The 26271-nt window shown below is 44.6% G+C and overlaps 1 protein-coding gene across 2 annotated transcripts in view; it reads left to right on the top strand.

Annotated features, from left to right (window-relative positions):
• Positions 1-4843: 4843 nt before the first annotated feature.
• Positions 4844-26271, top strand: part of LOC139582564 (GDNF family receptor alpha-4-like) — a 115425-nt gene continuing 93997 nt past the window's right edge. Inside the window, exons 1-2 of one of the 2 annotated variants that reach the window (XM_071412679.1) lie at positions 4844-5075; positions 5348-5413. In XM_071412679.1, coding sequence (XP_071268780.1) covers positions 5371-5413 — 43 coding nt within the window. In that variant the 5' untranslated portion in view covers positions 4844-5075; positions 5348-5370. Of the gene's footprint in view, positions 5414-26271 lie in introns of both variants that reach the window. The other variant, XM_071412668.1, reaches the window with a different exon arrangement.

Below are 26271 nucleotides of genomic sequence, written 5' to 3'. Positions count from 1 at the left end.
CTCCAAAATATCCGGAGTAACTGCAGAGAGCCACGTCAAATAACAGAAATACTCATCATAAACTTTGATGAAAGATACATGTTTTACACAGAATTAAAGATACACTTGTTCTTAATGCAACCGCTGTGTCAGATTTAAAAAAGACTTTACGTAAAAAGCACACCATGCAATAATCTGAGACGGCGCTCAGATTTAACAACATTTCTCCGCCATGTTGGAGTCAACAGAAATACGAAATTACCTCATAAATATTCCCTTACCTTTGATTATCTTCATCAGAATGCACTGCCAGGAATCCTAGTTCCACAATAAATCGTTGTTTTGTTCGATAATGTCCATTACTTATGTCCAATTAGCTACTTTTGCTAGCATGTGTAGTACACGTGTCCAAACGCTTGCGCAGATGCAGGCAAACGTCGGACGAAAACTTCAAAAAGTTATATTACAAGTCGAATAAACTGGTCAAACTTAGTAGAGAATCAATCTTCAGGATGTTGTTATCATTTATATCCAATAAGGTTCCAACCGGAGAATTCTTTTCAGTCTCTATAAGTAATGGAACGTATGGCGATATGAGGAATGCGCGTGACCAAGAACTGGCAATCTGCCAGACCACTGACTCAAACACCTCCCTTCCGGTCCCACATCACAGTATAGGCTTCATTCAGCGTTCTACAGACTGTTGACATATAGTGGAAGGCATAGGAAGTGCAAACAGATCCATATATTACAGGGAATTGAATAGGCGATGAGTTTAACATCGACCAGTCTCAGAATTCTCACTTCCTGTTTGGATTTTTTCTCAGGTCTTTCCCTGCCATATGAGTTCTGTTATACTCACAGACATCATTCAAACAGTTTTAGAAACTTCAGAGTGTTTTATATCCAATAGTAATAATAATATGCATATATTAGTATCTGGGACAGAGTAGGAGGCAGTTCACTATGGGCACGCAATTCATCCAAAAGTAAAAATGCTGCCCCCTATATCAAAGAAGTTAACAAACCTCCAGACGAGCTTCAATGCCATACAACACTCCTGTGGCCTCCAACTGCTCTTAAATGCAAGTTAAACTAAATGCATGCTCTCCAACCCGATCGCTGCCCGCACCCACCCGCCCGACTAGCATCACTACTCTGGACGGTTCTGACTTAGAATATGTGGACAACTACAAACACCTAGGTGTCTGGTTAGACTGTAAACTCTCCTTCCAGACTAACATTAAGCATCTCCAATCCAAAATTAAATCTACTAGAATCGGCTTCCCATTTCGCAACAAAGCCTCCTTCACTCATGCTGCTAAACATACCCTTGTAAAACTGACTATCCTACTGATGCTTGACTTCAGCGATGTCATTTACAAAATAGCCTCCAACACTCTACTCAGCTAATTGGAAGTAGTCTATCACAGTGCCATCCGTTTTGTCACCAAAACCCCATATATTACCAACCACTGTGACCTGTATGCTCTCGTTGGCTGGCCCTCGCTTCATACTGTATTCGTCGCCAAACCCACTGGCTCCAGGTCATCTATAAGTCTTTGCTAGGTAAAACCCCGCCTTATCTCAGCTCACTGGTCACCATAGCAACACCCACCCGTATCATGCGCTCCAGCAGGTATATTTCACTGGTCATCCCCAAAGCCAACTCCTCCTTTGGCCGCATTTCCTTCCAGTTCTCTGCTGCCAATGACTGGAACGGATTGCAAAAATCACTGAAGCTGGAGACTTACAGTTGAAGTCTGAAGTTTACATACACCTTAGCCAAATACATTTAAACTCAGTTTTTCACAATTCCTGACATTTAATCCCAGTAAAAATTCCCTGTTTTAGGTCAGTTAGGATCACCACTTTATTTTAAGAATGTGAAATGTCAGAATAACAGTAGAGAGAATGATTTATTTCAGCTTTTATTTATTTCATCACATTCCCAGTGGGTCAGAAGTTTACATACACTCGATTAGTATTTGGTAGCATTGCCTTTAAATTGTTTAACTTGGGTCAAACGTTTCGGGTAGCCTTCCACAAGCTTCCCACAATAAGTTAGGTGAATTTTGGCCCATTCCTCCTGACAGAGCTGGTGTAACTGAGTCAGGTATGTAGGCCTCCTTGCTCGCAGGCCTCCTTTCATTTTACTGTGGATATAGATACTTTTGTACCTCTTTCCTCTAGCATCTTCACAGGTCCTTCTGGGATTGATTTGCACTTTTCGCACCAAAGTACGTTCATCTCTAGGAGACAGAACGCGTCTCCTTCCTGAGCGGTATGGCGGCTGCGTGGTCCCATGGTGTTTATACTTGCGTACTGTTGTTTGTACAGATGAACGTGGTACCTTCAGGTGTTTGGAAATTGCTCCCAATGATGAGCCAGACTTGTGGAGGTCGACAATTTTTTTTCTGATGTCCTGGCTGATTTCTTTTGATTTTCCCATGATGTCAAGCAAAGAGGCACTGAATTTGAAGGTGTGCCTTGAAATACATCCACAGGTACACCTCCAATTGACTCAAATTATGTCAATTAGGCTATCAGAAGCTTCTAAAGCCATGACATCATTTCCTGGAATTTTCCAAGCTGTTTAAAGGCACAGTCAACTTCGTTTTTGTAAACTTCTGACCCACTGGAATTGTGATAGTGAATTAGGTCACAAGCCGGCTCATAGCCTGTGACAAAAATGAGGGGACACGAACAACAGGTATAGGCCAATTAAAAGTGTTCTTTATTATAAACCAAACTATTAACTTTAAACTAAGAAAAAGGAATGAGGTGTGGAAGTATCATAATGTAAGGTGTATGTAAAGTGCATGGATGCGTGAATCTGTGTGTGTGAATATGACTGAGTGAAAACTATGCAAAACTACAAAGGAACAAACAAAACAGGATCATACCTGGAGGAGCAGAGAGAGAGAGAGAGAGAGCAGTGATTAGTGAAGCAGTTTTATACCCTGAGCCCAGGTGGCTCCAATCACTAGCGACCCTCCTCTGCCTGCAGGAGGAACCGCCCCTGCAATGCAGAGGAGGAGCCGTGACAATTATAAGTGAAATAATCTGTCTGTAAACAATTGTTGGAAAAATGACTTGTGTCATGCACAAAGTAGATGTCCTAACCGACTTGACAAAACTATAGTTTGCTAACAAGAAATTTGTGTGGTGGTTGAAAAACAGGTTTTAATAACTCCTTCCTAAGTGTATGTAAACTTCAAACTTCATCTTTATATCTCCCTCACTAAATTTAAGCATCAGCTGTCAGAGCAGTTTACCGATTACTGCACCTGTACACAGCCCATCTGTAAATAGTCCACCCAACTACCTCATCCCCATATTGCTATTTATTTTTGCTCTTTTGCACCTCAGTATCTCTACTTGCACATCATCATCTGCACATCTATCACTCCAGTGTTAATGCTAAATTGTAATTATTTCGCCACTAATGCCTATTTTTTGCCTTACCTCTCTAATCCTACTACATTTGCACACACTGTATTTAAAGCCCAAATGCACTTCCTGGATGACTGCTGTCATTTCATTAGGGGTTGGGCCATAACATTCACATATTAACGTCCCCGCCCTTAACTTTCAGTAACAGTATAACTACATAATGAAAAGCTATTTTAAATATGCTGCAGTGCCATCAGCATCAATAGCCAATCCCTGCAATAGCCTCTAGCCTCAGGTTCTATCTTCTGGTGGAGCATAGGTGGGCTATTCCAGTATCGTAGGGCTGCATTCTTTGCACGATTTTGCTCCAGCTCAGTGCAAACATACCTGATAAAAATAATCATGGTCCAAATTGAAGACTATGATTATTTGAACATTTGAATCCAGTGTGGGACCAATGCAGCTCTCCAGGACCAGAGTTGCCCACTCTTGCACTCTAGAAGATGCTGTGAGTCTCACATCAAACATAGACTTGAGACAATAGTCAAATTTCAAACCATTCAAGAAGCAATGTCATTATATTAGAAGGCTGTCCACAGCTTAATTTCCACTCTTCTATTTGCTATATTTTATAGAGATCTTTTTGTTTGTACTACAAGCCACATATTCTAGATATTCTGCAGTGCAGGAAGACACCCATCAATACAACCCCCTCCCATATCCTTTCCCCTCCCTCATCCCTCCCCAGGCATTTTTAGGCTCCTCTTAATGACAAAGTCATGATTACTCTCTAGGGTGATTCTCACAAAACAACCTAGAAATTGACCAGCTGTCATGGAATCTGGTAGTCTCCTCCAAGATAGCACACAACAAGAGCCAAGAATGGAAAACAAAACTATGACTGAGAAAAGTACTCTATAAACAAGATTGAAATAATAAACAGATATGGAAGTAGACAGGATCAAATTATTATCTTAGTGCCCAAAAACAAATATTAGTTTCCCCCCAGGAGCTTATCTATTATAGATTTGATATCAATTGTTTTAGCACCCCTTTTTATTACTCTCATTCATTTTCCCTACTGAATTCTGTCTCAGAGTAATTTCAGGGTTTATTGTTTGTATTTACAATTGACTTAAATCTGAATAAGCAATGCTGCCACAGTTTCCACACGAAGCTGGGACAAACATTGTTTTAAATTGATTTGAATTCAACACCTAGTATTTAAGTGCAGGAAAAATGTAATACATCTTGTTGAATTGAGTCAGACCATCTATTTTTGTGGTGTTCAGCCATCATTATCTGTCAGTTTCACCAAATTAGTAGTTATCTTCTTTTCCAGCTGGATCTGAGAACGACTGGGAAATAGTACAATATAACTTTAATTACATGACTGTAGGCTTGTAGAGGCAATGTTATGTTGTGTGATTTTTTACTCTAACATTGGACGTGTCACTGTCCCTAGAACCATTCCACTCTACGTAACCCGCTGCGCTCCCTCTGTACTCCCTCATCCTAACCCATTCGCTTATGCTCACCTACGTCGCTCTCAACAGTTCGTCCATCCGACCACTCTCTCTTCGATTTACCAACAGCAAATACGTTCGGAGACGACTTGCTTTCGGTGGAGAAAGAACAGCAGCGGGCAAACACAAAATCTCACACACCGGACCCTACAGATGTAGCCTAAATAACTTTCAGTGAGAATACCAGGTTTTATTTTCGTTTTACATAACAATTACCTCGTAATTATTTGATTTATGTCCATGACATTTGATTAATCCATCCACATTTCGGGAAATTTACGGAATTCTGAAAAATGTTGCGAACAAGGTTCGCTCTTGTTCATCAATTCCTTTTGTAACAATTTAGTCCACATGTAGGCAGGCCTATGCCACATGATGTATTTGAGTGTAATTTCGAATATGTAAGTGTAACGTTAGTGGTGGTTTACCTGGAATTATTTTAACAGAATCGTACGACATCGTAAATGAAATGGATCTTTGGGGAGTGTACCTATTTCATCTCGTATTCATTGGTGAGTACTGCTGTAAGATACGTTGTAATTCATTAATATTGATGGACCCGTTTCTTCCATTACACCTGTGTGTAACAGAAGAAGGCCGCCAGAAACTTGTCACTGAAAAATACTGTCGGCTGCAACTGTGCTAATGCTGGTTAAAACAGTGTACAGTAAGTGTATATTTAACATTTAGGAAATTATTTTGATGTGATATGAAAGTAAAGGGCTTTATGTTTCTAGAACCATATCGCAATTGAGAATCAATTCACGTCTAGATGGAGTATTTGGCTGTTTGGGCTGCCAGACGAAGTCAAGCTGTGAAAATAACTAAGTCCTTGGACCTTAATAAGGAGTAACAGTTGGCACCTTAAGAGTACATCTTAGGCTAGCAATAGCCTACATTTTAGTTGTAGGAAATGATGGTTTTGCCATCTAGAGAATGGGCTCCCGAGTGGCGCAGCAGTGTAAGGCACTACATCGCAGTGTTTGAGGCGTCACTACAGACCCTGGTTTGATTCCAGGCTGTATCACAACCGGCCGTGATTGGGTGTCCCATAGGGCGGCGCACAATTGGCCCAGCGTTGTCCGGGTTAGGGTTTGGCCGGGGTAGGCCTTCATTGTAAATAAGAATTTGTTCTTAACTGACTTGCTAGTTACATAAAGGTTAAATAAAAAATAGAACATAAATTAAAATGTGATTGCAATGTATGCCACATTGAAAATCAATATGAGGTTGAAATCAAGTGGCTCACTAGCACTTCATAAATGTTCTGATACCCAATAATCTGCATACACCCATTATGATGGGTCAATTTCAACATGTAGGCAATTATTGGAATTCATCAAAATTGTGGCGCGTGTGTATATCAACTTGTCGGACAACATCAGCATTAAGCCAACCCCTGTGCACCGATGAAGAACCTTATGACAACACTTTGCTTAAAGCTAACAGGTATAATGCTTTATGACTTATTATACACATGTACGATGTGTTTATTTTAAGGCCTATAATATGTCCTGTCTATATGTTGTAAATGTCTCTCTATTGTTGCACATTTTCTACGGACTCAAAATGGCTATTAGGCCTATGCCTAATTTAGTCAGGATAAATAAAGATGATAATAATGCATTTTCTATCCTCTTGAAGTTGTTCATACATGCTTATGACAAGTGTAAGAATGCATTATACCTGTCCACTATACGTAAAGTGTTTACTTATATATTCAATACATTATGTAGGATGAACTGCTGCCTTTCCCCTCAGGAAAGGTGTTAGAACATGAATGAATTTAATGAAACAAGGCCATCAGTCTTGTCCCATCTAGCTGTTGCATACACATGACTCCAATGGATTGTATCCTACTAGAATTTAAATCTAATCCTACTTTGAAATAGACTTCAATGCAAGGGTGTAATTTTGTGTTGTATATTAGAGAAGGGTCAAGGTAAATGGGTTCCGAGGTCAATACCCTTCTAGGGGGGTCCGAGGGTATGCCCACCCAGATATAAAAAAATAGCTGGGAAATGGTTGTTTCTGGGGAATTTGAAGGGGAAATACATCCCAAACTTCTCTGATAATTTGGTCAATATATCTCAACCACAACTGATATACCAATCAATTTCTGTGTTACTTTAAACTGTTGGTCTAACAGTTTAGAATGTTGCAACCAAACACCTGCTTTGACTACATTTAAATGTCATAACCCATTTTGCTTATTTGTGTACCCTTCAATCAAGTTGCAGCGGGTTCAGACAGGAAACCTGAGTGTTGCATCAACTGATGGCATCAGCTGATATTGCACCAATTAGATTAATCAATCTACGTTAATATGGCGGTTTTGCACACATATTCTCTGATGTCTGCTGCGCACAAGCTATGCACTGGTGTTCTTGGTGACATGCTATTGCTGTAACATGCGTTACTCCCCATGCATGTCTGTTTTCCCACAGCTCACCCTAGCCTCCAGCTGTTTGGGCTCTGCTTTTGTTTCGGTCAGAGGCTCACTGCCTGCTGCCATGATGCATGCTCTGACAGGGAGCTTCTCCAAAGGAGCAGAGCCTAACACCAAGACTAACATATTGCATGTATTGTAATCTTTTCTAATCAAAGGTTCAACGGGGTGTTTTCTGTCTGAACCATGCTTGGCATGTAATTGTTTTGAGGAATGTCTATGAGAAAGTCAGTTCTGGTGACCTTTCTACTCCAAATTGAATGAAAATAAGATGCTGCACCACTTAAAATAATCTCCCCCTTCAAAAATGAACCTAACAACATTTTGGTCCATATTAATCAGGCTGCTGTGTTATTTAGCAATAATCATTATCACCTGTAGCCCAACTGATGCAGCACAGTGGCTTTAAATAAAAAAGGCTGAAGCCCATCTGTATTTGTGCAAATCATTAGCTAAATCAGTGCTTCCCAAACTTTTTCAGTCATGCCCCCTTTCATCATGGGGGAACATCCTGTGAGGGGTGGTCCAAAATAGGGAGGGTTGTCAGACTTTGTCAAACTTTTTTTTTTGTTGCTTTGGGGAGGGTTGTGTATTTTTTGGGGGGGTACAAGGGAGGGTAGTGCGGTTTTTCCCTGGTTTACATTTGCTTTTTTGCAGGGTTTTACAATATAATTTCTTCCATCCTAGCCACATTTGCTTGTGTGCTTGCATGCACCGCCTCTATATCAAGATGTTTTGGTACTACCCTTATGCAATATTGCTTTTCCGTGTGCTAACTTTTATTATAAACTGGGTGGTTCAAGCCCTGAATGCTGATTGGCTGACAGCCGTGGTATACAGCCGTGGTGAACAGCCTTTAGCCGTGGTATATTGGCCATATACCACACCCCCTCGGGCCTTATTGCTTAAGTATACCGCAGGTCAGTATAATCTACCAGTCTAACGGTCTATCCTGCCGTCTATCCACCATTCATAGTGACAATAGCGGTATGTGGATCGTTTGTCCAGATCTGCAGTAGGTTAACTAGCAATCATACCACACATGAAATCATTCAAGGCTACATACATTTTTATATGAATCGATAAAAACAAATAGGAATAGCTGATAGGCAGCGGAGAGGCCAGGTGCATCACTCTGCATGAAGTAACAGGGAAGACATGAGACACACAGCTCAAAATTTGATTTGGATCAATTGTGGGCCTACTTTCAACAGTTTATATGGTCTAGAAAGGCACAGTAGCAGGCCAGTCTGGCTATATGTTTACTTCGGATACTGATTGCGTTGTCTTTTGCAGATCATCATTATCCTCTGTCGTCCTATAATAATGTGGCTCCCGGCAGGTCCTGGTATTCAGGAAAGCTTAACTCATGCTCTGCCTCTTCTCCAAGCCGAGCAGCTAACTTTTTAAACGCATTACCTTTTATATATATGTCATCAACACAACCAGTCACACTGTTTCAATCTGATTAGGCTACTTCAAAAGTATCCCGTAGGCGTGCGCACGTTCATCCTGTCACGTTCCTGACCTGTTTTCCTTTGTTTTGTATTTGTTTTAGTTGGTCAGGGCGTGAGTTGGGTGGGTTGGTCTAGGTTTGATTTTCTATGTTGGGATTTTGTGTTCGGCCTGGTATGATTCTCAATCAGAGACAGCTGTCAATCATTGTCCCTGATTGAGAATCATACTAAGGCAGCCTGGGTTTCACTTGTGTTTTGTGGGTGTTTGTTCCTGTGTCAGCGTTTGGGCCACACAGGACTGTTTCGGGTTAGTCACGTTCGTTGGTTTTTGTATGTTGAAGTGTTTTGTTGTTTTTCCATTAAATAATGAACACGTACCACTCTGCATCTTGGTCCGATCCATGCTCCTCCTCGTCTGAGGAGGAGAACGACTACGACAGCCGTTACAGAAACACCCACCAAAACAGGACCAAGCGGAGTGGAGAAGGACGACAAGAACAACAGCAATGGGGAAAAGAGGAATGGACTTGGGAGGAAATCCTAGACGGGAAAGGACCCTGGGCAGAGCCAGAGGAGTGTCGCCGCCCCAAAGCGGAGCTGGAGGCAGCGAAAGCGGAGAGGAGGTTTTATGAGGCGAAAGCAAGGCAGAGCGGCTGGAAGCCCGAGAGGCTCACCCAAAAATTTCTTGGGGGGGGGGAGGCTAAAGGGGAGTGTGGCGAAGTCGGGTTGGATACCCGAGCCAACTCCCCGGGCTTACCATGGAGTGAGAGGGCGTCGTACTGGTCAGACACCGTGTTATGCGGTGGAGCGCACGGTGTCCCCAGTACGCGTGCTTAGCCCAGTGCGGGCTATTCCACCTTTCCCGCACTGGGAGGGCTAGGTTGGGCAGTGAGCCGGGTGCCATGAAGCCGGCCCAACATATCTGGCCTCCAGTACGTCTCCTCGGGCCGGCGTACATGGCACCAGCCTTACAGGTGGTGTCCCCGGTTCGCCTGCATAGCCCAGTGCGGGCTATTCCACCTCGCCGCACTGGCAGGGCTACGGGGACCATTCAACCTGGTAAGGTTGGGGAGGCTCGGTGCTCAAGAGCGCGTGCCCTCCTTCACGGTCCGGTATATCCGGCGCCACCTTCCCACCCCAGCCCAGTACCATCAGTGCCGACACCACGCACCAGGCTTCCAGTGCGTTTCCAGAGCCCTGTTCCTCCTCCACGCACTCTCCCTGTGGTGCGTGTCTCCAGCCCAGTGCCTCCAGTTCCGGCACCACGCACCAGGCCTACTGTGCGCCTCAGCAGGTCAGAGTCGGCCGTCTGCCCAACGCCGCCTGCGCTGCTTGCCTGCTCAGCACAGCCTGAGTCTGAACTGCCTGCCTTCCCAGCGCTGTCTGAACTGTCTGCCTTCCCAGCGCTGTCTGAACTGCCGGCCTGCCCAGCGTCGTCTGAACTGTCTGCCTGCCCAGCGCTGCCCGTCTGTCCCGAGCCTTCAGAGCCGTCCAGCCAGGATCCGCCAGAGCCAGCCAGCCAGGATCCGCCAGAGCCTTCCGCCAGCCAGGATCCGCCAGCCAGGATCCGCCAGAGCCTTCCGCCAGCCAGGATCCGCCAGAGCCTTCCGCCAGCCAGGATCCGCCAGAGCCTTCCGCCAGCCAGGATCCGCCAGAGCCAGCACGCCAGGATCCGCCAGAGCCAGCCAGCCAGGATCCGCCAGGGCCAGCCAGCCAGGATCCGCCCCTCAGTCCGGTGCTGCCCCTCAGTCCGGTGCTGCCCCTCAGTCCGGTGCTGCCCCTCAGTCCGGTGCTGCCCCTCAGTCCGGTGCTGCCCCTCAGTCCGGTGCTGCCCCTCAGTCCGGTGCTACCCCTCAGTCTGTTACTGCTCTTTGGAATAGTGGGATTGACATGGAGGGTGGATATTGGGAGGAGGCCACGGAAGCGGGGGTTGACTATGGTGGGGTGGGGACCACGACCAGCGCCAGAGCCGCCACCGTGGACAGACGCCCACCCAGACCCTCCCCTAGACTTTGTGCTGGTGCGCCCGGAGTTCGCACCTTAAGGGGGGGGGGTTCTGTCACGTTCCTGACCTGTTTTCCTTTGTTTTGTATTTGTTTTAGTTGGTCAGTGCGTGAGTTGGGTGGGTTGGTCTAGGTTTGATTTTCTATGTTGGGATTTTGTGTTCGGCCTGGTATGATTCTCAATCAGAGACAGCTGTCAATCGTTGTCCCTGATTGAGAATCATACTAAGGCAGCCTGGGTTTCACTTGTGTTTTGTGGGTGTTTGTTCCTGTGTCAGCGTTTGGGCCACACAGGACTGTTTCGGGTTAGTCACGTTCGTTGGTTTTTGTATGTTGAAGTGTTTTGTTGTTTTTCCATTAAATAATGAACACGTACCACTCTGCATCTTGGTCCGATCCATGCTCCTCCTCGTCTGAGGAGGAGAACGACTACGACAGCCGTTACACATCCAAAATATAATTCCCCAACTTGTAAGTCGCTCTGGATAAGAGCGTCTGCTAAATGACTTAAATGTAAATGTAAATAATTCCAGCGTCCTCAAAAATGGCTCGACATAAAAAAGGTTGGATGGAAACCTGGTTTAGGTGAGTAAAGTAGCTTAATGTCTGATAAAAAAATGTCACCACATCATGGGAAAGTATGCAGTTTATTAGGCTACAGATTATATAAATGATGATGAACTTCCACAGGGTGGTGAAAGTGCACAGTGATGAGGTTGATGGTCCTTTCTATAAATATCGAGGGTCTTATTCTGGCTGTCTATCATAACCTACACCCTGAATTTGCGCGGCGGTGCAGTAGGAAGCCTGAGAGGCAGCCCCAAAAATGTATTGGGGGGTGGCACACGGGGAGTGTGGCGAAGTCAGGTAGGAGACCTGCGCCAACTTCCCGTGCTTAACGTGGAGAGCGAGAGTACGGGCAGACACCGTGTTATGCGGAAGAGCGCACGGTGTCTCCTGTACGTGTGCATAGCCCGGTGCGGTACATCCCAGCTCCTCGTATCGGCCGGAATAGAGTGGGCATCGAGCCAGGTGCCATGAAGCCGGCTCAACGCATCTGGTCTCCAGTGCGTCTCCTCGGGCCGGTGTACATGGCACCAGCCTTACGCATGGTGTCCCCGGTTCGCCAGCACAGCCCAGTGCAGGCTATTCTACCTTGCCACACTGGCTTGGCTACGGGGAGCATTCAACCAGTTAAGGTTGGGCAGGCTCGGTGCTCAAGAGCTCCAGTGCGCCTTCACGGTCCGGTCTATCCGGTGCCACCTCCTCGCACCAGCCCAGTACCACCAGTGCCAACACCATGCACCAGGCTTCCTGTGCGTCTCCAGAGTCCAGTACGCCCTGTTCCTCCTCCCCGCACTCGCCCAGTGGTGCGTGTCCCCAGTCTGGTACCACCAGTTCCGGCACCACGTAGCAGGCCTACTGTGCGCCTCCAGGGTCCAGTATGCCCTGTTCCTGCTCCCCGCACTCGCCCAGTGGTGCGTGTCCCCAGTCCGGTACCACCAGTTCCGGCACCACGCACCAGGCCTACTGTGCGCCTCCAGGGTCCAGTATTCCCTGTTCCTGCTCCCCGCACTAGCCTTGAGGTGCGTGTCCCCAGCCCGGTACCACCAGTTCCGGCACCACGCACCAGGCCTACTGTGTGCCTCGGCAAGCCTGAGCTGCCCGTCTGTACAGCGCCGCCTGAGCTGCCCGTCTGTCCAGCGCCGCCTGAGCTGCCCTTCTGTCCAGCGCCGCCTGAGCCGCCCGTCTGTCCAGCGCCGCCTGAGCCGCCCGTCTGTCCAGCGCCGCCTGAGCCGCCCGTCTGTCCTGAGCCGCTAGAGCCGCCCGTCTGTCCTGAGCCGCTAGAGCCGTCCGTCAGTCAGGAGCCGCCAGAGCCGCCCGCCAGTCAGGAGCCGCCAGAGCTGCCCGCCAGTCATGAGCTGCCCTTCAGTCATGAGCTGCCCTTCAGTCATGAGGGGGGGGGTACTGTCACGCCCTGGCCTTAGTTATCTTTGTTTTCTTTATTATTTTAGTTAGGTCAGGGTGTGACATGGGGGATGTAGGTGTTTTTGTCATGTCTAGGTTTTTTTTTATGTTTATGGGACGTTGTCTAGTCTAAGTGTTTGTATGTCTATGGCTGCCTAGATTGGTTCTCAATTAGAGGCAGCTGTTTATCATTGTCTCTGATTGGGAACCATATTTAGGCAGCCATATTCATTGGGTATGTCGTGGGTGATTGTCTATGTGTAAGTTGCCTGTGTCTGCACTTGTCATTAAATAGCTTCACGTTCGTTTGTTGTTTTTGTAAGTCTGTTTAAGTATTCTTCGTTTCGTTATAATAAGTAGAAGAATGTATTTATATCACGCTGCGCCTTGGTCCTCCTCTCTTCATCCAAACAACGAATGTAACACCCCTTCTTAGGGCTAGCGGGACACAACTTTTTTAAGAAGGAAAGAAATTCCACAAAATCAACTTTTAACAAGGCACACCTGTTAATTGAAATGCATTCCAGGTGACTACCTCATGAAGCTGGTTGAGAGAATGCCAAGAGTGCCTTGATGACAGCTTTGCACAAAGTGTGGCTACTTTGAAGAATCTCAAATCTCAAATATATTTTAATTTGATTTACACTTTTTTGGTTATTGCATGATTCCATATGTGTTATTTCATCGTTTTGATGTCTTCACTATTATTCTAAAATGTAGAAAATAGTAAAAGAAAGAAAAACCCTTGAATGAGTGGGTGTGACCAAACGTTTGACTGGTAATATATATATATATATATTTTTTTTTAAATATGAATATCATACAGTGGACACCTAAGCCTAAAGGCCTATGCATGCAATGCCCTGAAGCATTTAGTGCTCGAATCTCCCGACAGCTGAACCATGAGGTGGACACAATTATTGTTTTAGTAAAGTAGCCAAACCCCCCCAAAAATTTTTGGGGGAAATAAAGTTTTGCATATGCTACACATTGAAACACAAGGAATAGTGTTTTTGTAATTTGTTATAGGCTGTTTTTAAGGACACATAAATGTGGCTCATTTCACCAATATTCCTTGTTTATTGATTGCACTGGCTGCGCCAAGTCGGATCTGAATGCATATGTGTGTCAAGTAAATTAAAATCTTCCCAGTCACATTGTCCGGCTCCACATTTTCCTAAAGGAAACCCTGAAATGTGTAAGGACAGACGCTTGGAGACGAGAAGCAAGTACAGGGAGTGAACATTTAATGAATAAACAGACATGAAACAGGACAGGACAGCATCTGTACATGAAAAACATAACATTAATGCTGACAAAGGGATGAAACAGAGGAACAGACAGATATAGGTAAGGCAATCAAAACGTGAAGGAGTACAGGTGAGTCCAATGAAGCGCTGATGCGCGTAATGAAGGTGACAGGTGTGCGTAATGATGGGCATCCTGGCACCCTCGAGCACCAGGAAGGGGGAGCGGGAGCAGGCGTGACAGTACCCCCCCTAGAGGGGGCCACTGGCGTCCCACCTGGGCGAGCCTGACGGGCCGGGTAGAAGCCCGACCAGCCGACTGAGGCTGGTGGGAGCCCGACGAGCCAGCTAAGGCGTGGGAGCCCGACGAGCCAGCTAAGGCGTGGGAGCCCGATGATCCGGCTGAGGCATGACGTAGGATAGGAGCCTGATGAGCCACCTGAGGCGTGGGAGCCCGACGAGCCGGCTGAGGCATGATGTGAGATTGGAGCCAGCTAAGGCGTGGAAGCCCGACGAGCCAGCTGAGGCACCCCCGGTTCCTCCGGCAGTGGCACCCGGACTCAACGTCACCAACAACAACAAAAAACCCTGATGCTTCACATTGTGTGGTCAGCATTCTGTAAGGACAGACGCTTGGAGACGAGAAGCGACGGGAGCGGGAGCAGTTATGACAGAAATGTTTTTATGCAGATTTTAGAATATTCGCATGAAAATCTGTTTCTAATTGGATGGACACCTATAGACACCCTAAAGACTCTGGCAAGTGCACTAGTTCAGTGTCACTTTGATTTTGCCTGCACACCATGGTGTACCAGCAGCCCAAAAACATATAAAGAATAAGCTACAGACTAAGGTTTAATATTTTTCCAGTATATTACAAATGTTCCATCCCGAGAATAATAGCTTTTCTCCCAGGTAACCTGGAATTTCCCACACAAACCAGAAGTGTCATTCTAAAGCAGGGTTTCAAACTCATTCCACGGTGGGCTGAGTGTCTGCAGGTTGTTTTTTTCTTTCAATTAAGACCAGGTGAGGGGAGTTCCTTACTAATTAGTGACCTTAATTCATCAATCAAATACAAGGGTGGAGTGAAAACCCACTCGGCCCTCCATGGAATGAGTTAAGCAGGGTTGATCCTGGTCGGTCCCTGGATGGGAGACCAGATGCTGCTGGAAGTGGTGTTGGAGGGCCAGTAGGAGGCACTCTTTCCTCTGCTCAAAATATTATAAAAAGATCTCAATGCTCCAGGGCAGTGAATGGGTATATTGCGCTGTGTAGGGTGCCATCTTTCGGATGGTACGTTAAATGGATGTCCTGACTCCCTGTGGCGTAAGTGTAGGGCTGTTAACCCCTGTGTCCTGGCTAAATTCCCAATCTGGCCCTCATACCATCATGGCTACCTAATCATCCCCAGCTTCCAATTGGCTCATTCAACCCCCCCCCCCCCCAAATGTTACTATTCCCCAGGCCGTTGCTGTAAATGTGAATGTGTTCAGTCAATTTACCTGGTAAAATTAGTATTAAAATAAAACATTACGCATGACAGAAAAACCCATAGATGTAGCTATGTTAAAAGATAAGGTGACCCCTGAAAGCCAGGTGGAGATGTGTAAATTAGACACGCATTCAGTCCTTATACAGGGCTTTCGAAAAGTATTCAGACCCCATGACTTTTCTACATTTTGTTACGCTACAGCCTTCTAAAATGGGTTAAATTGTCCCCCCCCCCCCCCACCAATCTACACACAATACCACATGATGACAAAGCAAAAACAGGTTTCAGAATTTTATGCAAATTTATAAAAAAAAAAAAAAGATTAATCAAATCAAATCAAATCAAGTTTATTTTATATAGCCCTTCGTACATCAGCTAATATCTCGAAGTGCTGTACAGACACCCAGCCTAAAACCCCAAACAGCAAGCAATGCAGGTGTAGAAGCACGGTGGCTAGGAAAAACTCCCTAGAAAGGCCAAAACCTAGGAAGAAACCTAGAGAGGAACCAGGCTATGAGGGGTGGCCAGTCCTCTTCCGGCTGTGCTGGGTGGAGATTATAACAGAACTATGCCAAGATGTTCAAAATGTTCATAAGTGACAAGCATGGTCAATGATAATAATCATGAATAATTTTCAGTTGGCTTTTCATAGCCGATCATTAAGAGTTGAATAGCAGGTCCGGGACAGGTGGCGGTTCCATAACCGCAGGCAGAACAGTTGAAACTGGAATAGCAGCAAGGCCAGGTGGACTGGGGACAGCAAGGAGCCACCACGCCTGGCAGTCCCGACGGACGGTCCCAGGGCTCAGGTCCTCCGAGAGAGAGAAAGAGAGAGAGAAGGAGAGAATTAGAGAGAGCCAAGATTTTCAAAATGTTCATAAATGACAAGCATGGTCAAATAATAATCAGGAATAAATGTCAGTTGGCTTTTCATAGCCGATCATTAAGAATTGAAAACAGCAGGTCTGGGACAGGTAGGGGTTCCATAACCGCAGGCAGAACAGTTGAAACTGGAATAGCAGCAGGGCCAGGCGGACTGGGGACAGCAAGGAGCCATCATGCCCGGTAGTCCTGACGTATGGTCCTAGGGCTCCGGTCCTCCGAGAGAGAGAAAGAAAGAGAGAAGGAGAGAATTAGAGAGAGCCAAGATTTTCAAAATGTTCATAAATGACAAGCATGGTCAAATAATAATCAGGAATAAAAGTCAGTTGGCTTTTCATAGCCGATCATTAAGAGTTGAACAGGTAGGGGTTCCATAACAGCAGGCAGAACAGTTGAAACTGGAACAGCAGCAAGGCCAGGTGGACTGGGGACAGCAAGGAGTCATCATGCCCGGTTTGCCGTGACGTATGGTCCTAGGGCTCAGGTTCTCCGAGAGAGAGAAAGAAAGAGAGAACGAGAGAATTAGAGAGAGCATACTTAAATTCACACAGGACACTGGATAAGATAGGAGAAGTACTCCAGGTATAACCAACTGACCCTAGCCCCCCGACACATAAACTACTGCAGCATAAATACTGGAGGCTGAGACAGGAGGGGTCAGGAGACACTGTGGCCCCATCCGATGATACCCCCGGACAGGGCCAAACAGGAAGGATATAACCCCACCCACTCTGCCAAAGCACAGCCCCCACACCACTAGAGGGATATCTTCAACCACCAACTTACAATCCTGAGACAAGGCCGAGTATAGCCCACAAAGATCTCTACCACAGCACAAACCAAGGGGGGGGGGCGCCAGATTACATTTACATAAGTATTCAGACCCTTTACTCAGTACTTTGTTGAAGCACCTCTGGCAGCGATTACAGCCTTGAGTCTTCTTGGGTATGACGCGACAAGCTTGGCACACCTGTATTTGTGGAGTTTCTCCTATTCTTCTCTGCAGATCCTCTCAAGCCCTGTCCGGTTGGATGGGGAGCGTTGTTGCATAGCTATTTTCAGGTCTCTCCAGAGATGTTCGATCAGTTTTAAGTCCGGGCTCTGGCTGGGCCACTCAAGGACATTCAGAGTCTTGTCCGGAAGCCACTCCTGCGTTGTCTTGGCTGTGTGCTTAGGGTCGTTCGCCCCTAACCGTCGCCTCCCAGTCTGAGGTCCAGATCGCTCTGGAGCAGGTTTTCATCAAGGATCTCTCTGTACTTTGCTCCATTCATCTTTCCCTCGGTCCTCACTAGTCTCTCAGTCCCTGCCACTGAAAAACATCCCCACAGCATGATGCTGCCACCACCATCTTTCACTGTAGGGATGTTGCCAGGTTTCCTCCAGACGTGACGTTTAGCATTCAGGCCAAAGAGTTCAATCTTGGTTTCATCAGACCAGAGACTCTTGTTTCTCATGGTCTGAGAGTCCTTTAGGTGCCTTTTGGCAAACTCCAAGCGGGCAGTTATGTGCCTTTTACTGAGGAGTGGCTTCCGTCTGGCCACTCTACCATAATAGCCTGATTTGTGGAGTGCTGCAGAGATGGTTGTCCTTCTGGAACTCTATCAGAGTGACCATCAGGTTCTTGGTCACCTCCCTGACCAAGGCCCTTCTCCTCCGATTTCTCAGTTTGGCCAGGCTGCCAGCTCTAGGAAGAGTCTTGGTGGTTCCAAACTTCTTCCATTTAAGAATGATTGAGGCCACTGTGTTCTTGGGGACCTTCAATGCTGCAGAGATGTTTTGGTACTCTTCCCAATATCTGTGCCTTGACACAATCATGTGTTGGAGCTCTATGGACAATTCCTTCGACCTCATGGCTTGGTTTTTGCTCTGACATGCACTGTCAACTGTGGGACCTTATATAGACAGCTGTGCCTTTCCAAATCATGTCCAATCAATTGAATTTGCCACAGGTGGACTCAAATCAAGTTGTTTAAACATCTCAAGGATGATCATTGGAAACAGGATGCACCTGAGCTCAATTTCGAGTCTCGTAGCAAAGGGTCTGAATACTTGTTTTTATTTTTAAATCATTTGCAACAAAAAATTCGACCTGTTTTTGCCTTGTCATTATGGGGTATTGTGTGTAGATTAATGAGGAAAACATTTAATTTTAGCAATTTTAGAATAAGGCTGTAACGTAACAAAATGTGGAAAAAGTCAAGGGGTCTGAATACTTTCTGAATGCACTGTATTACTGTAGCATATGCTGCAGCAAATGTAGGGTCCAAAATGGAAATAAGTCCCCGACTTTATTGTGCAATCCCGGTCACTTTTTAAATTATTTGTGTATATATTTTTTTTAACTGACAAATAAAATCAATCAGTCCAAACTGTGCAGTGGCAATTTGTTGAAAGGAAAGAAACATATTTTACAAAACACCACAACCATGATATTGAACTGCCCGAAGTTGGTATGTTTTGGTTTTGTTTATTGGTTGTGTGGTGCGTTGGCACAGAAACCTGTTTGTGGATAATATGCATCAAAATGTTGAAAATCATATTTCCCCCTAGCTGATCATTGTCTGCAACCGGCTCTGATCGTGAACTAATGAAACAGGCAGGGAGAGTGAGCTCCTCTGTGGTGGTTGGCGAACCCTCAACCTTCTGGCCCATAGCCTTGTGCCACATCGACTGTGCCACAAAAGTGAAGTACATATCCACATTTATAAACACAGTTATTGTTATTTGTAGTCGTACAATTCTTTTTAGTTAATTTTATGAGGGGGGGATGGTGTTACATATACTTTACAGTACAAGGGGATGGTCATGTGAAAATATTTTTGTAATTACAACCCAGTGGGCTACCCAAGAGGAAATGCCGGCGTTACAGAGTGTGATTAAGGGTGAAAACCGGCCACCTCTTCCATCCATCCATTCTACTGGTGAATGTAGTCACTTGATAGTAAGATGGATGACCTCTGATCGCGGATTCACTACCAACGGGACTCTCGGAACTGCAATATTCTTTACTTTTCAGAAACATGGCTCTCAGACAAGATAACCCCCACGGCTATCCAACTCGATGGATTTTCCATTCACCGGGCGGACAGGACATTGGAGTCTGGGAAATCGAGGGGGGGAGTGATTTGGCTCTTCATTAACTCCAACTGGTGTGCTAATTCCATTGCGGTGGTGTCGACCCACTGTTCACCCGTCTTGGAATACCTTATGGTCAAATGCCGATCCTTCTACCTCCCGAGGGAGTTTTCAGCTGTTATCATGACTGCTGTAGACATTCCACCACAGGACAATAAAAATAATAAACTGGTGCTTCACGAACTGTATAAGGCTACAAACAAGCAGGAAACCCTACAGAGGCTGCCTTTCTGGTTGCCGGCGATTTTAATTCGGCATCACTAAGACACCTGATGCCCAACTTCCATCAACACGTCTCCAACGCCACTAGGGACGATAAAGTCCTAGACCATTGCTATTCTACCCACAAGCAAGCATACAAGGCCCTCCCTCGTCCGCCATTTGGCAAATAAGATCATGACTCCGTACTCTTGCTTCCTGTTTGCAAGCAGAAGCTGAAACAGGAAGTACATGCGATTCGCTCCGTTGAGAAATGTTCACCTGAATCAGAGGGTATGCTTCAGGACTCCTTTACTAGTGGTGATTGGAATATGTTCCGAGACCACCTCCGTCACCGGCTTCATTAGAAAAATGCATCAGCGATGTTGTACCCATGGTGAGGGTTCGCTGCTTCCCCAATCAAAGCCCTGTATTAACACACAGGTTGGCGCTAAACTAAAGAGCAGGGCTACCGCACACAAAGCTATCGCAGACAACCCTGATGCAATGGCCGAAGACAGGAGTAAGTACAAGAAGGCTCATTATGACCTCCGCAGAGTCATCAAACGAGCAAAAGGACAATATAGGAATAAGGTGGAATCAAGTCTGACACCAAAAGGCTCTTGAACAGCGTCTATCCTCAAGCAATACGACTGATAAATAGCTAACAAAATAGCTACATGGACCGAGTTCACCTTGTATCTCTATTGACCTTCAATTTCAGTATTTGCACTGTCTCTATGCACACTCACAGGGCCCTACACACTAGCACACACCGTCATTCCAACACACATGCCACCATTTTCTCACTCACACATAATATGCACATACATTTACACTGACTCTACACACCCACTCAGTCTGTTTATTATATCCTGTTGCCTAGTCACCTTGCCCCTATACATATCTACCTCCATCACTCCAGTATCCCTGCACATGTAAATATGGTATTGGAACTGACTTTTTAAATAATTCCTGTATATAGTGTGCTTACTTACTTTTGTCTATTTCATATTCTTATTTCTTGTGGGTTCTTTTGTTGTAATACATGATTATTGATTATTGCATGGTTGGGCTCTGAGTTTGCAAGAAAGGCATTTCACTTTACTTGTGCATGTAACATTAAAACTTGAAACATAATTTGTTTTGACACTCTGAGTTGGACCAGCCCCTCCTTCCCCCCAGTAAATGTAGATATGTCCCTAACAAGGCGACACTCCATCTTAATTCCTCTTGCACATTTACTGGATTGGTTGAACAGTGCAGAAGACCAGTATGTAGAGGATGTAGTTTCAGGAGTTTCTTTTACACATGCTTTGATAGGTTTCTTAACATTTTGTGATATTTATTTATTTTACATGAATTGATACTATTGTTTTTTTTAACGTTTACGACCCCTTGACTAATGAAACGCATTCAAAATAGCTTGTCATCAAAAAGTCCATTGGCTCTCAAAGTTGTCCGTCAAACCCTTTATCTCCACCATGGCTCATGAAGTGGTCTTCACTTCTGAGAAGATTTCTGTTTTTGGGTTCTTAATCAGACGTGAGGTAAGTTGCACTTTAATTACCTTCGCAATATTATACATTTCTGGAGTAAGATAAGTATTTCTCAGATATAATTCTGCTGTTGAAATTGTGTTTTGAGGGCAAGTGCAAATGAAATGGCTAACGTTAGGTGGCTATCCTGGAATCTGACAGATAACTTATCTTCTGTTTTTAGCTACCCATATGATCTCTTCTTTTTGGCTAACTAGCTAGCCACCTTGTCATTGGCATAATGAGTGAACAAATTAATCAGATGAGTGTGGCGATAGCTAACTAACTATCACATTAGCTTGCCACTAGATAACGTTAGGTAGCTAGCTAGCTCAGCCAGCTTATCTAAATCAACCGGTCAGCTCAGCTCAGCATCCTCCCACTCCAATGCTCTTTCTCACTGTGTGTGTGTGTGTAAATGTCATTCTACAGTGCATGAACTCAGTAAGCTTTTTGTGCCATATACATTTAATACATTTTTTTTTTTACAACCGAGGGGGAGCAAAATGGGCCAGCCAAGAAAAGAAAAGACCCTTCAAAGTGGAAAAGAGAGAAGGTGGATGCAGGGTAAATCCTACCTTGGCAGGAAAAATATGATTGAGTTGAATATGGCAATTGATAGCTGTACTTTCACTATTAATAACTTACATGATTCTTACCAGTGTTGCGATATTGTATTTAGAGGTAGGTGAAGGAGTCAAGCACAGGAGAGCAGAGATGTCCAAGTAACGTCTTTTAATAGGCAAGTACACAACAATAGGGTCAGGTACAATACCAAATAAACGCCCACGACAAAAGAGAACACAGTTACTCACAGAAGGAGAAAAAAACAACGCTCCTTAAACTTATACACAATCGGTATATACAGTACGTGAAAATAACTGAGGCACAACCTCAATGAGCAACATGACACAAATAATCCTGCACAAACCTAAGCAGGCAACAGGGGTAATTATACACACAGAAATTAAAGCAAATGAAACCAGGTGTGAAAGAACCAAAGGAAAAGGAAAAATGGATCGGTGATGGCTAGTAGGCCAGCGACACGACCATCGAGCACCGCCCGAACAGGGAGAGGAACCACCTTCGGTGGAAGTCGTGACAACCAGAATACCTACCTTGATGTTTCATTCCATGCTGAACTGTGTCTTGATGATTTGCATACTTGGAACTTTGATAGTGAAATGTTGATATTGATTGTTGTTTGACTAGTATTCTGAGTAAAACATTTAACATCACATTTGGTGTAAATCATATTAGTACTCATTCATCATCACATGTACTTGAAATAATACTGTGAAAAACATTTTCAGTAATGCTATTGAAATTGTGAAATTATTCTAATGTCTTGAGTACCATTTACCTTTTTATGAAATTGAGCACTTTGATATTGATACTAAGTTAACTTTGAATACGAGAATAATTGAAACTGTACAGCCTATGGACTCTGTGTCACGCCCTGACCGTAGAGAGCTTTTTATGTCTCTATTTTGGTTTGGTCAGGGTGTGATTTGAGTGGGCATTCTATGTTCATTTTCTATGTTTTGTATTTCTTTGTGTTTGGCCGGGTGTGGTTCTCAATCAGAGGCAGCTGTCTATCATTGTCTCTGATTGAGAACCATACTTAGGTAGCTTTTTCCCACATGGTTTTTGTGGGTAGTTGTTTTCTGTTTTGTGTTTCTGCACCTGACAGGACTGTTTCGGTTTCGTTCATTCGCTTTGTTATTTTAGTGTTCAGTTTAATAAAAAAGCATGAACACTTACCACGCTGCGCTTTGGTCCGATTCCTGTTCTTCAGACGATGAAAACCGTTACACTCTGTTTATGTCAGTCTTCATTGGAGATATCTGCAAGATGGTGCCGGCAGGCTTAAATAATAGATTCATGTCAAATCAGTTTCACTAATTTGTTGTTCTTTTTAATTGCTTTCACAGTTTGCCATACGGTGTAAAGAATTACCTAGTTACAAGCTACAGTACATTTGTAACTAGTACTGAAGTAGGTTTCTGACCAGATACTTATTTTGCCTTAATTGAGTAGTTTCTTAAGAGGGCTACTTTTACTTAAGTAGAGGTTTTCAGGGGGGGACGACAATGACCCCCCGGAACTTACGAACCTGCTTCAATGTACATTATATTTGTTAGTCTGGTCTAACTTCCACAATTTACTGGTACTCTAATGTACTGCCGCTGCATTGAACTGTTAGCCTGATCATTTCACATATTTCAGAGCACCAGTTGTAGTACAGAAACGGTGACGCATTCCCCCATATTAATAATTTCAGACAATGCTTCGCCATCGTTGCTGAATGACAGAGACTCTCCTTATGATTGGATGTAGTCACCATTGATTTTGTGTCTCTGAAGCGTGCGAGTGAGAAAGGAGAGTCTCATGTTGTGAGCGATCTATTAGTCAAGACAACACTGACATGTTAATCCTGACCTAATGTTCATTTTATTATGGTTATTGACACGGTCAGGTCACCAGAGTTGATCATTCCTATCTGAATTCGGGCCCTGCCACTCCCAGCTCATCAACATAGGGCTAACATGAGAATAGACATTTGCACTATAGCCTGCCTCAGTATTGATATTATCTTCAGCAACTCGAGGACTGTCTTCTTTAGAGAAATGTAGAGGTTGGAGGTGAGGAATGCCGAAGTGAAATTAATACAGTTATGCATTGAGAATCATAACATAATATGATTTGATGTCCATTCAATTGGCATAAGGTAGAGAGGATGTCTGTTTAAGTCAATTAGATTGTTTGTCATTTTCTTCTCTGAAAACAGAAGGTCAATGTGTCACGTTCTGACCTTAGTTCCTTTTTTATGTCTTTGTGTTAGGTTGGTCAGGGCGTGAGTTGGGGTGGGTAGTCTATGTTATTTTTTCTATGTTGTTATATTTCTATGTGTTTGGCCTAGTATGGTTCTCAATCAGAGGCAGGTGTCGTTCGTTGTCTCTGATTGAGAAGCATACTTAGGTAGCCTGTTTTCCCCATTTTGGTTGTGGGTGTTTAATTTCTGTTTAGTGTCTGTTTACCTGGCAGAACTGTTTCGTTTTCGCGTCGTTGTTATTTTGTGTAGTGTTCAGTTTTTTAATTAAAATATGACGAACACTTACCATGCTGCATTTTGGTCCTCCTCTCCTTCCACCAACGAGAATCGTTACACAATGGTCTTAAAATCCTTGAAACTAACCACGTCATCTACAGTAATTATGCGCAATCGCTAGTTAGTTCCATTGGGGTTAGCGTATACTAGCCTTTGAATTAGATTTTGAATCCAGGGTAGGGCAGAAGTGATGTATAATTAAGGGGTTTGGGGCTTTTGTCGATAACAGTTGGATCTTGCTGGTATACATCCATAACTGTAGCTTTACCTTAACAGAAGCATAATGATGCAATGTTCCAGCTTACGTATTCAATCATTGTCTTTTGTTTTCACATTAGCTTGCAGTATAATTTCTGAAGTAATTTCAGTCTGTGTTGTTGAGCCATCTGTCCTACCTAATTGAGCAAAGGCAACAGTTCAATACTCCAGATCAACAAAGGCACAGTGTAGATAGATCACCTCCTATGTAGACGACCTTATGCATTTATATGGCCTACTGACGAGGCAGCAGTGCGGTTGATGTGGATTGAGGTTCAACTCGCATAATAATCTCAATCTTAAAATAGAACACCTGTTTGATCAAACTGCCAGTGGTGGAAAAAGTACCCAATTGTCATACTTGAGTAAAAGGAAAGATACCTTTAATAGAAAAGGACTCAAGTAAAAGTGAAAGTCACCCAGTACAATACTATCTGAGTAAAAGTATTTGGTTTTAAATATACCTTTATTTTTTTTATTTTACCCCCTTTCTCCCCAATTTTCGTGGTAATTACTATCTTTTCCCATCGCTACAACTCCCGTACGGGCTCGGGAGAGACGAAGGTCGTCCTCCATGCGTCCTCCAAAGCACAACCCAACCAAGCCGCACTGCTTCTTAACACAGCGCGCCTCCAACCCGGAAGCCAGCCGCACCAATGTGTTGGAGGAAACACCGTGCACCTGGCCCCCTTGGTTAGCGCGCACTGCGCCCGGCCCGCCACAGGAGTCGCTGGAGCGCAATGAGACAAGGATATCCCTACCGGCCAAACCCTCCCTAACCTGGACGACGCTAGGCCAATTATTCGTCGCCCCACAGACCTCCCAGTCGCGGCCGGCTGCGACAGAGCCTGGGCGCGAACCCAGAGACTCTGGTGGCGCAGCTAGCGCTGCGATGCAGTGCCCTAGACCACTGTGCCACCCGGGGGTTTTAAATATACATAAGTATCAAAAGCTAAAGTAATTGCTAAAATATACTTACGTGTCAAAAGTAAAAGTATAAATCATTTCAAATTCCTTATACTAAGCAAATTATATGGCACCATTTTTTTATTTTTTTATTTACGAATAGCCATGGGCATACTCCAACACTTCATTTAAAAGCGAAGCATGTGTTCAGTGAGGATGACCAGGGATGTTGTCGCGCCCTGACCTTAGAGATCCTTATTTATTCTCTATGTTTGGTTGGGTCAGGGTGTGACTCGGGTGGGAAAATCTATGCTTTCTATTTCTTTGTTGTTTTGCCAGTGTGGTTCCCAATCAGAGGCAGCTGTCTATCGTTGTCTCTGATTGGGGATCATATATAAGTTGTGATTTTCCATTTGAGTTTTGTGGGGTGTTATTTTCTGTTTAGTGTCTGTGCTTGACGGAACTGATCGCTTTAGTTTTTGGATGTGTTATTTTTGTTTGAGTGTTGCTTGTAAATAAATATCATGAACACTTTCCACGCTGCGCTTTGGTCCACTCTTCCTTCCACTGACGACGAGCATTACAGATGTTCTCTTGATAAGTGTGTGAATTAGACCATTTTCCTGTCCTGCTAAGCATTCAAAATGTAACGAGTACTTTTCGGGTGTCATGGTAAATGTGTGGAGTAAAAAGTACAGATATCCCTAAAAAACGACTTCAGT

The sequence above is a fragment of the Salvelinus alpinus genome, chromosome 1 (assembly GCF_045679555.1).
Source record: "Salvelinus alpinus chromosome 1, SLU_Salpinus.1, whole genome shotgun sequence".
NCBI classification, from domain to species: domain Eukaryota; kingdom Metazoa; phylum Chordata; class Actinopteri; order Salmoniformes; family Salmonidae; genus Salvelinus; species Salvelinus alpinus.
The sequence above is the reverse complement of the archived record's forward strand: the minus strand, read 5'-3'. Positions and strand labels throughout refer to the sequence as shown.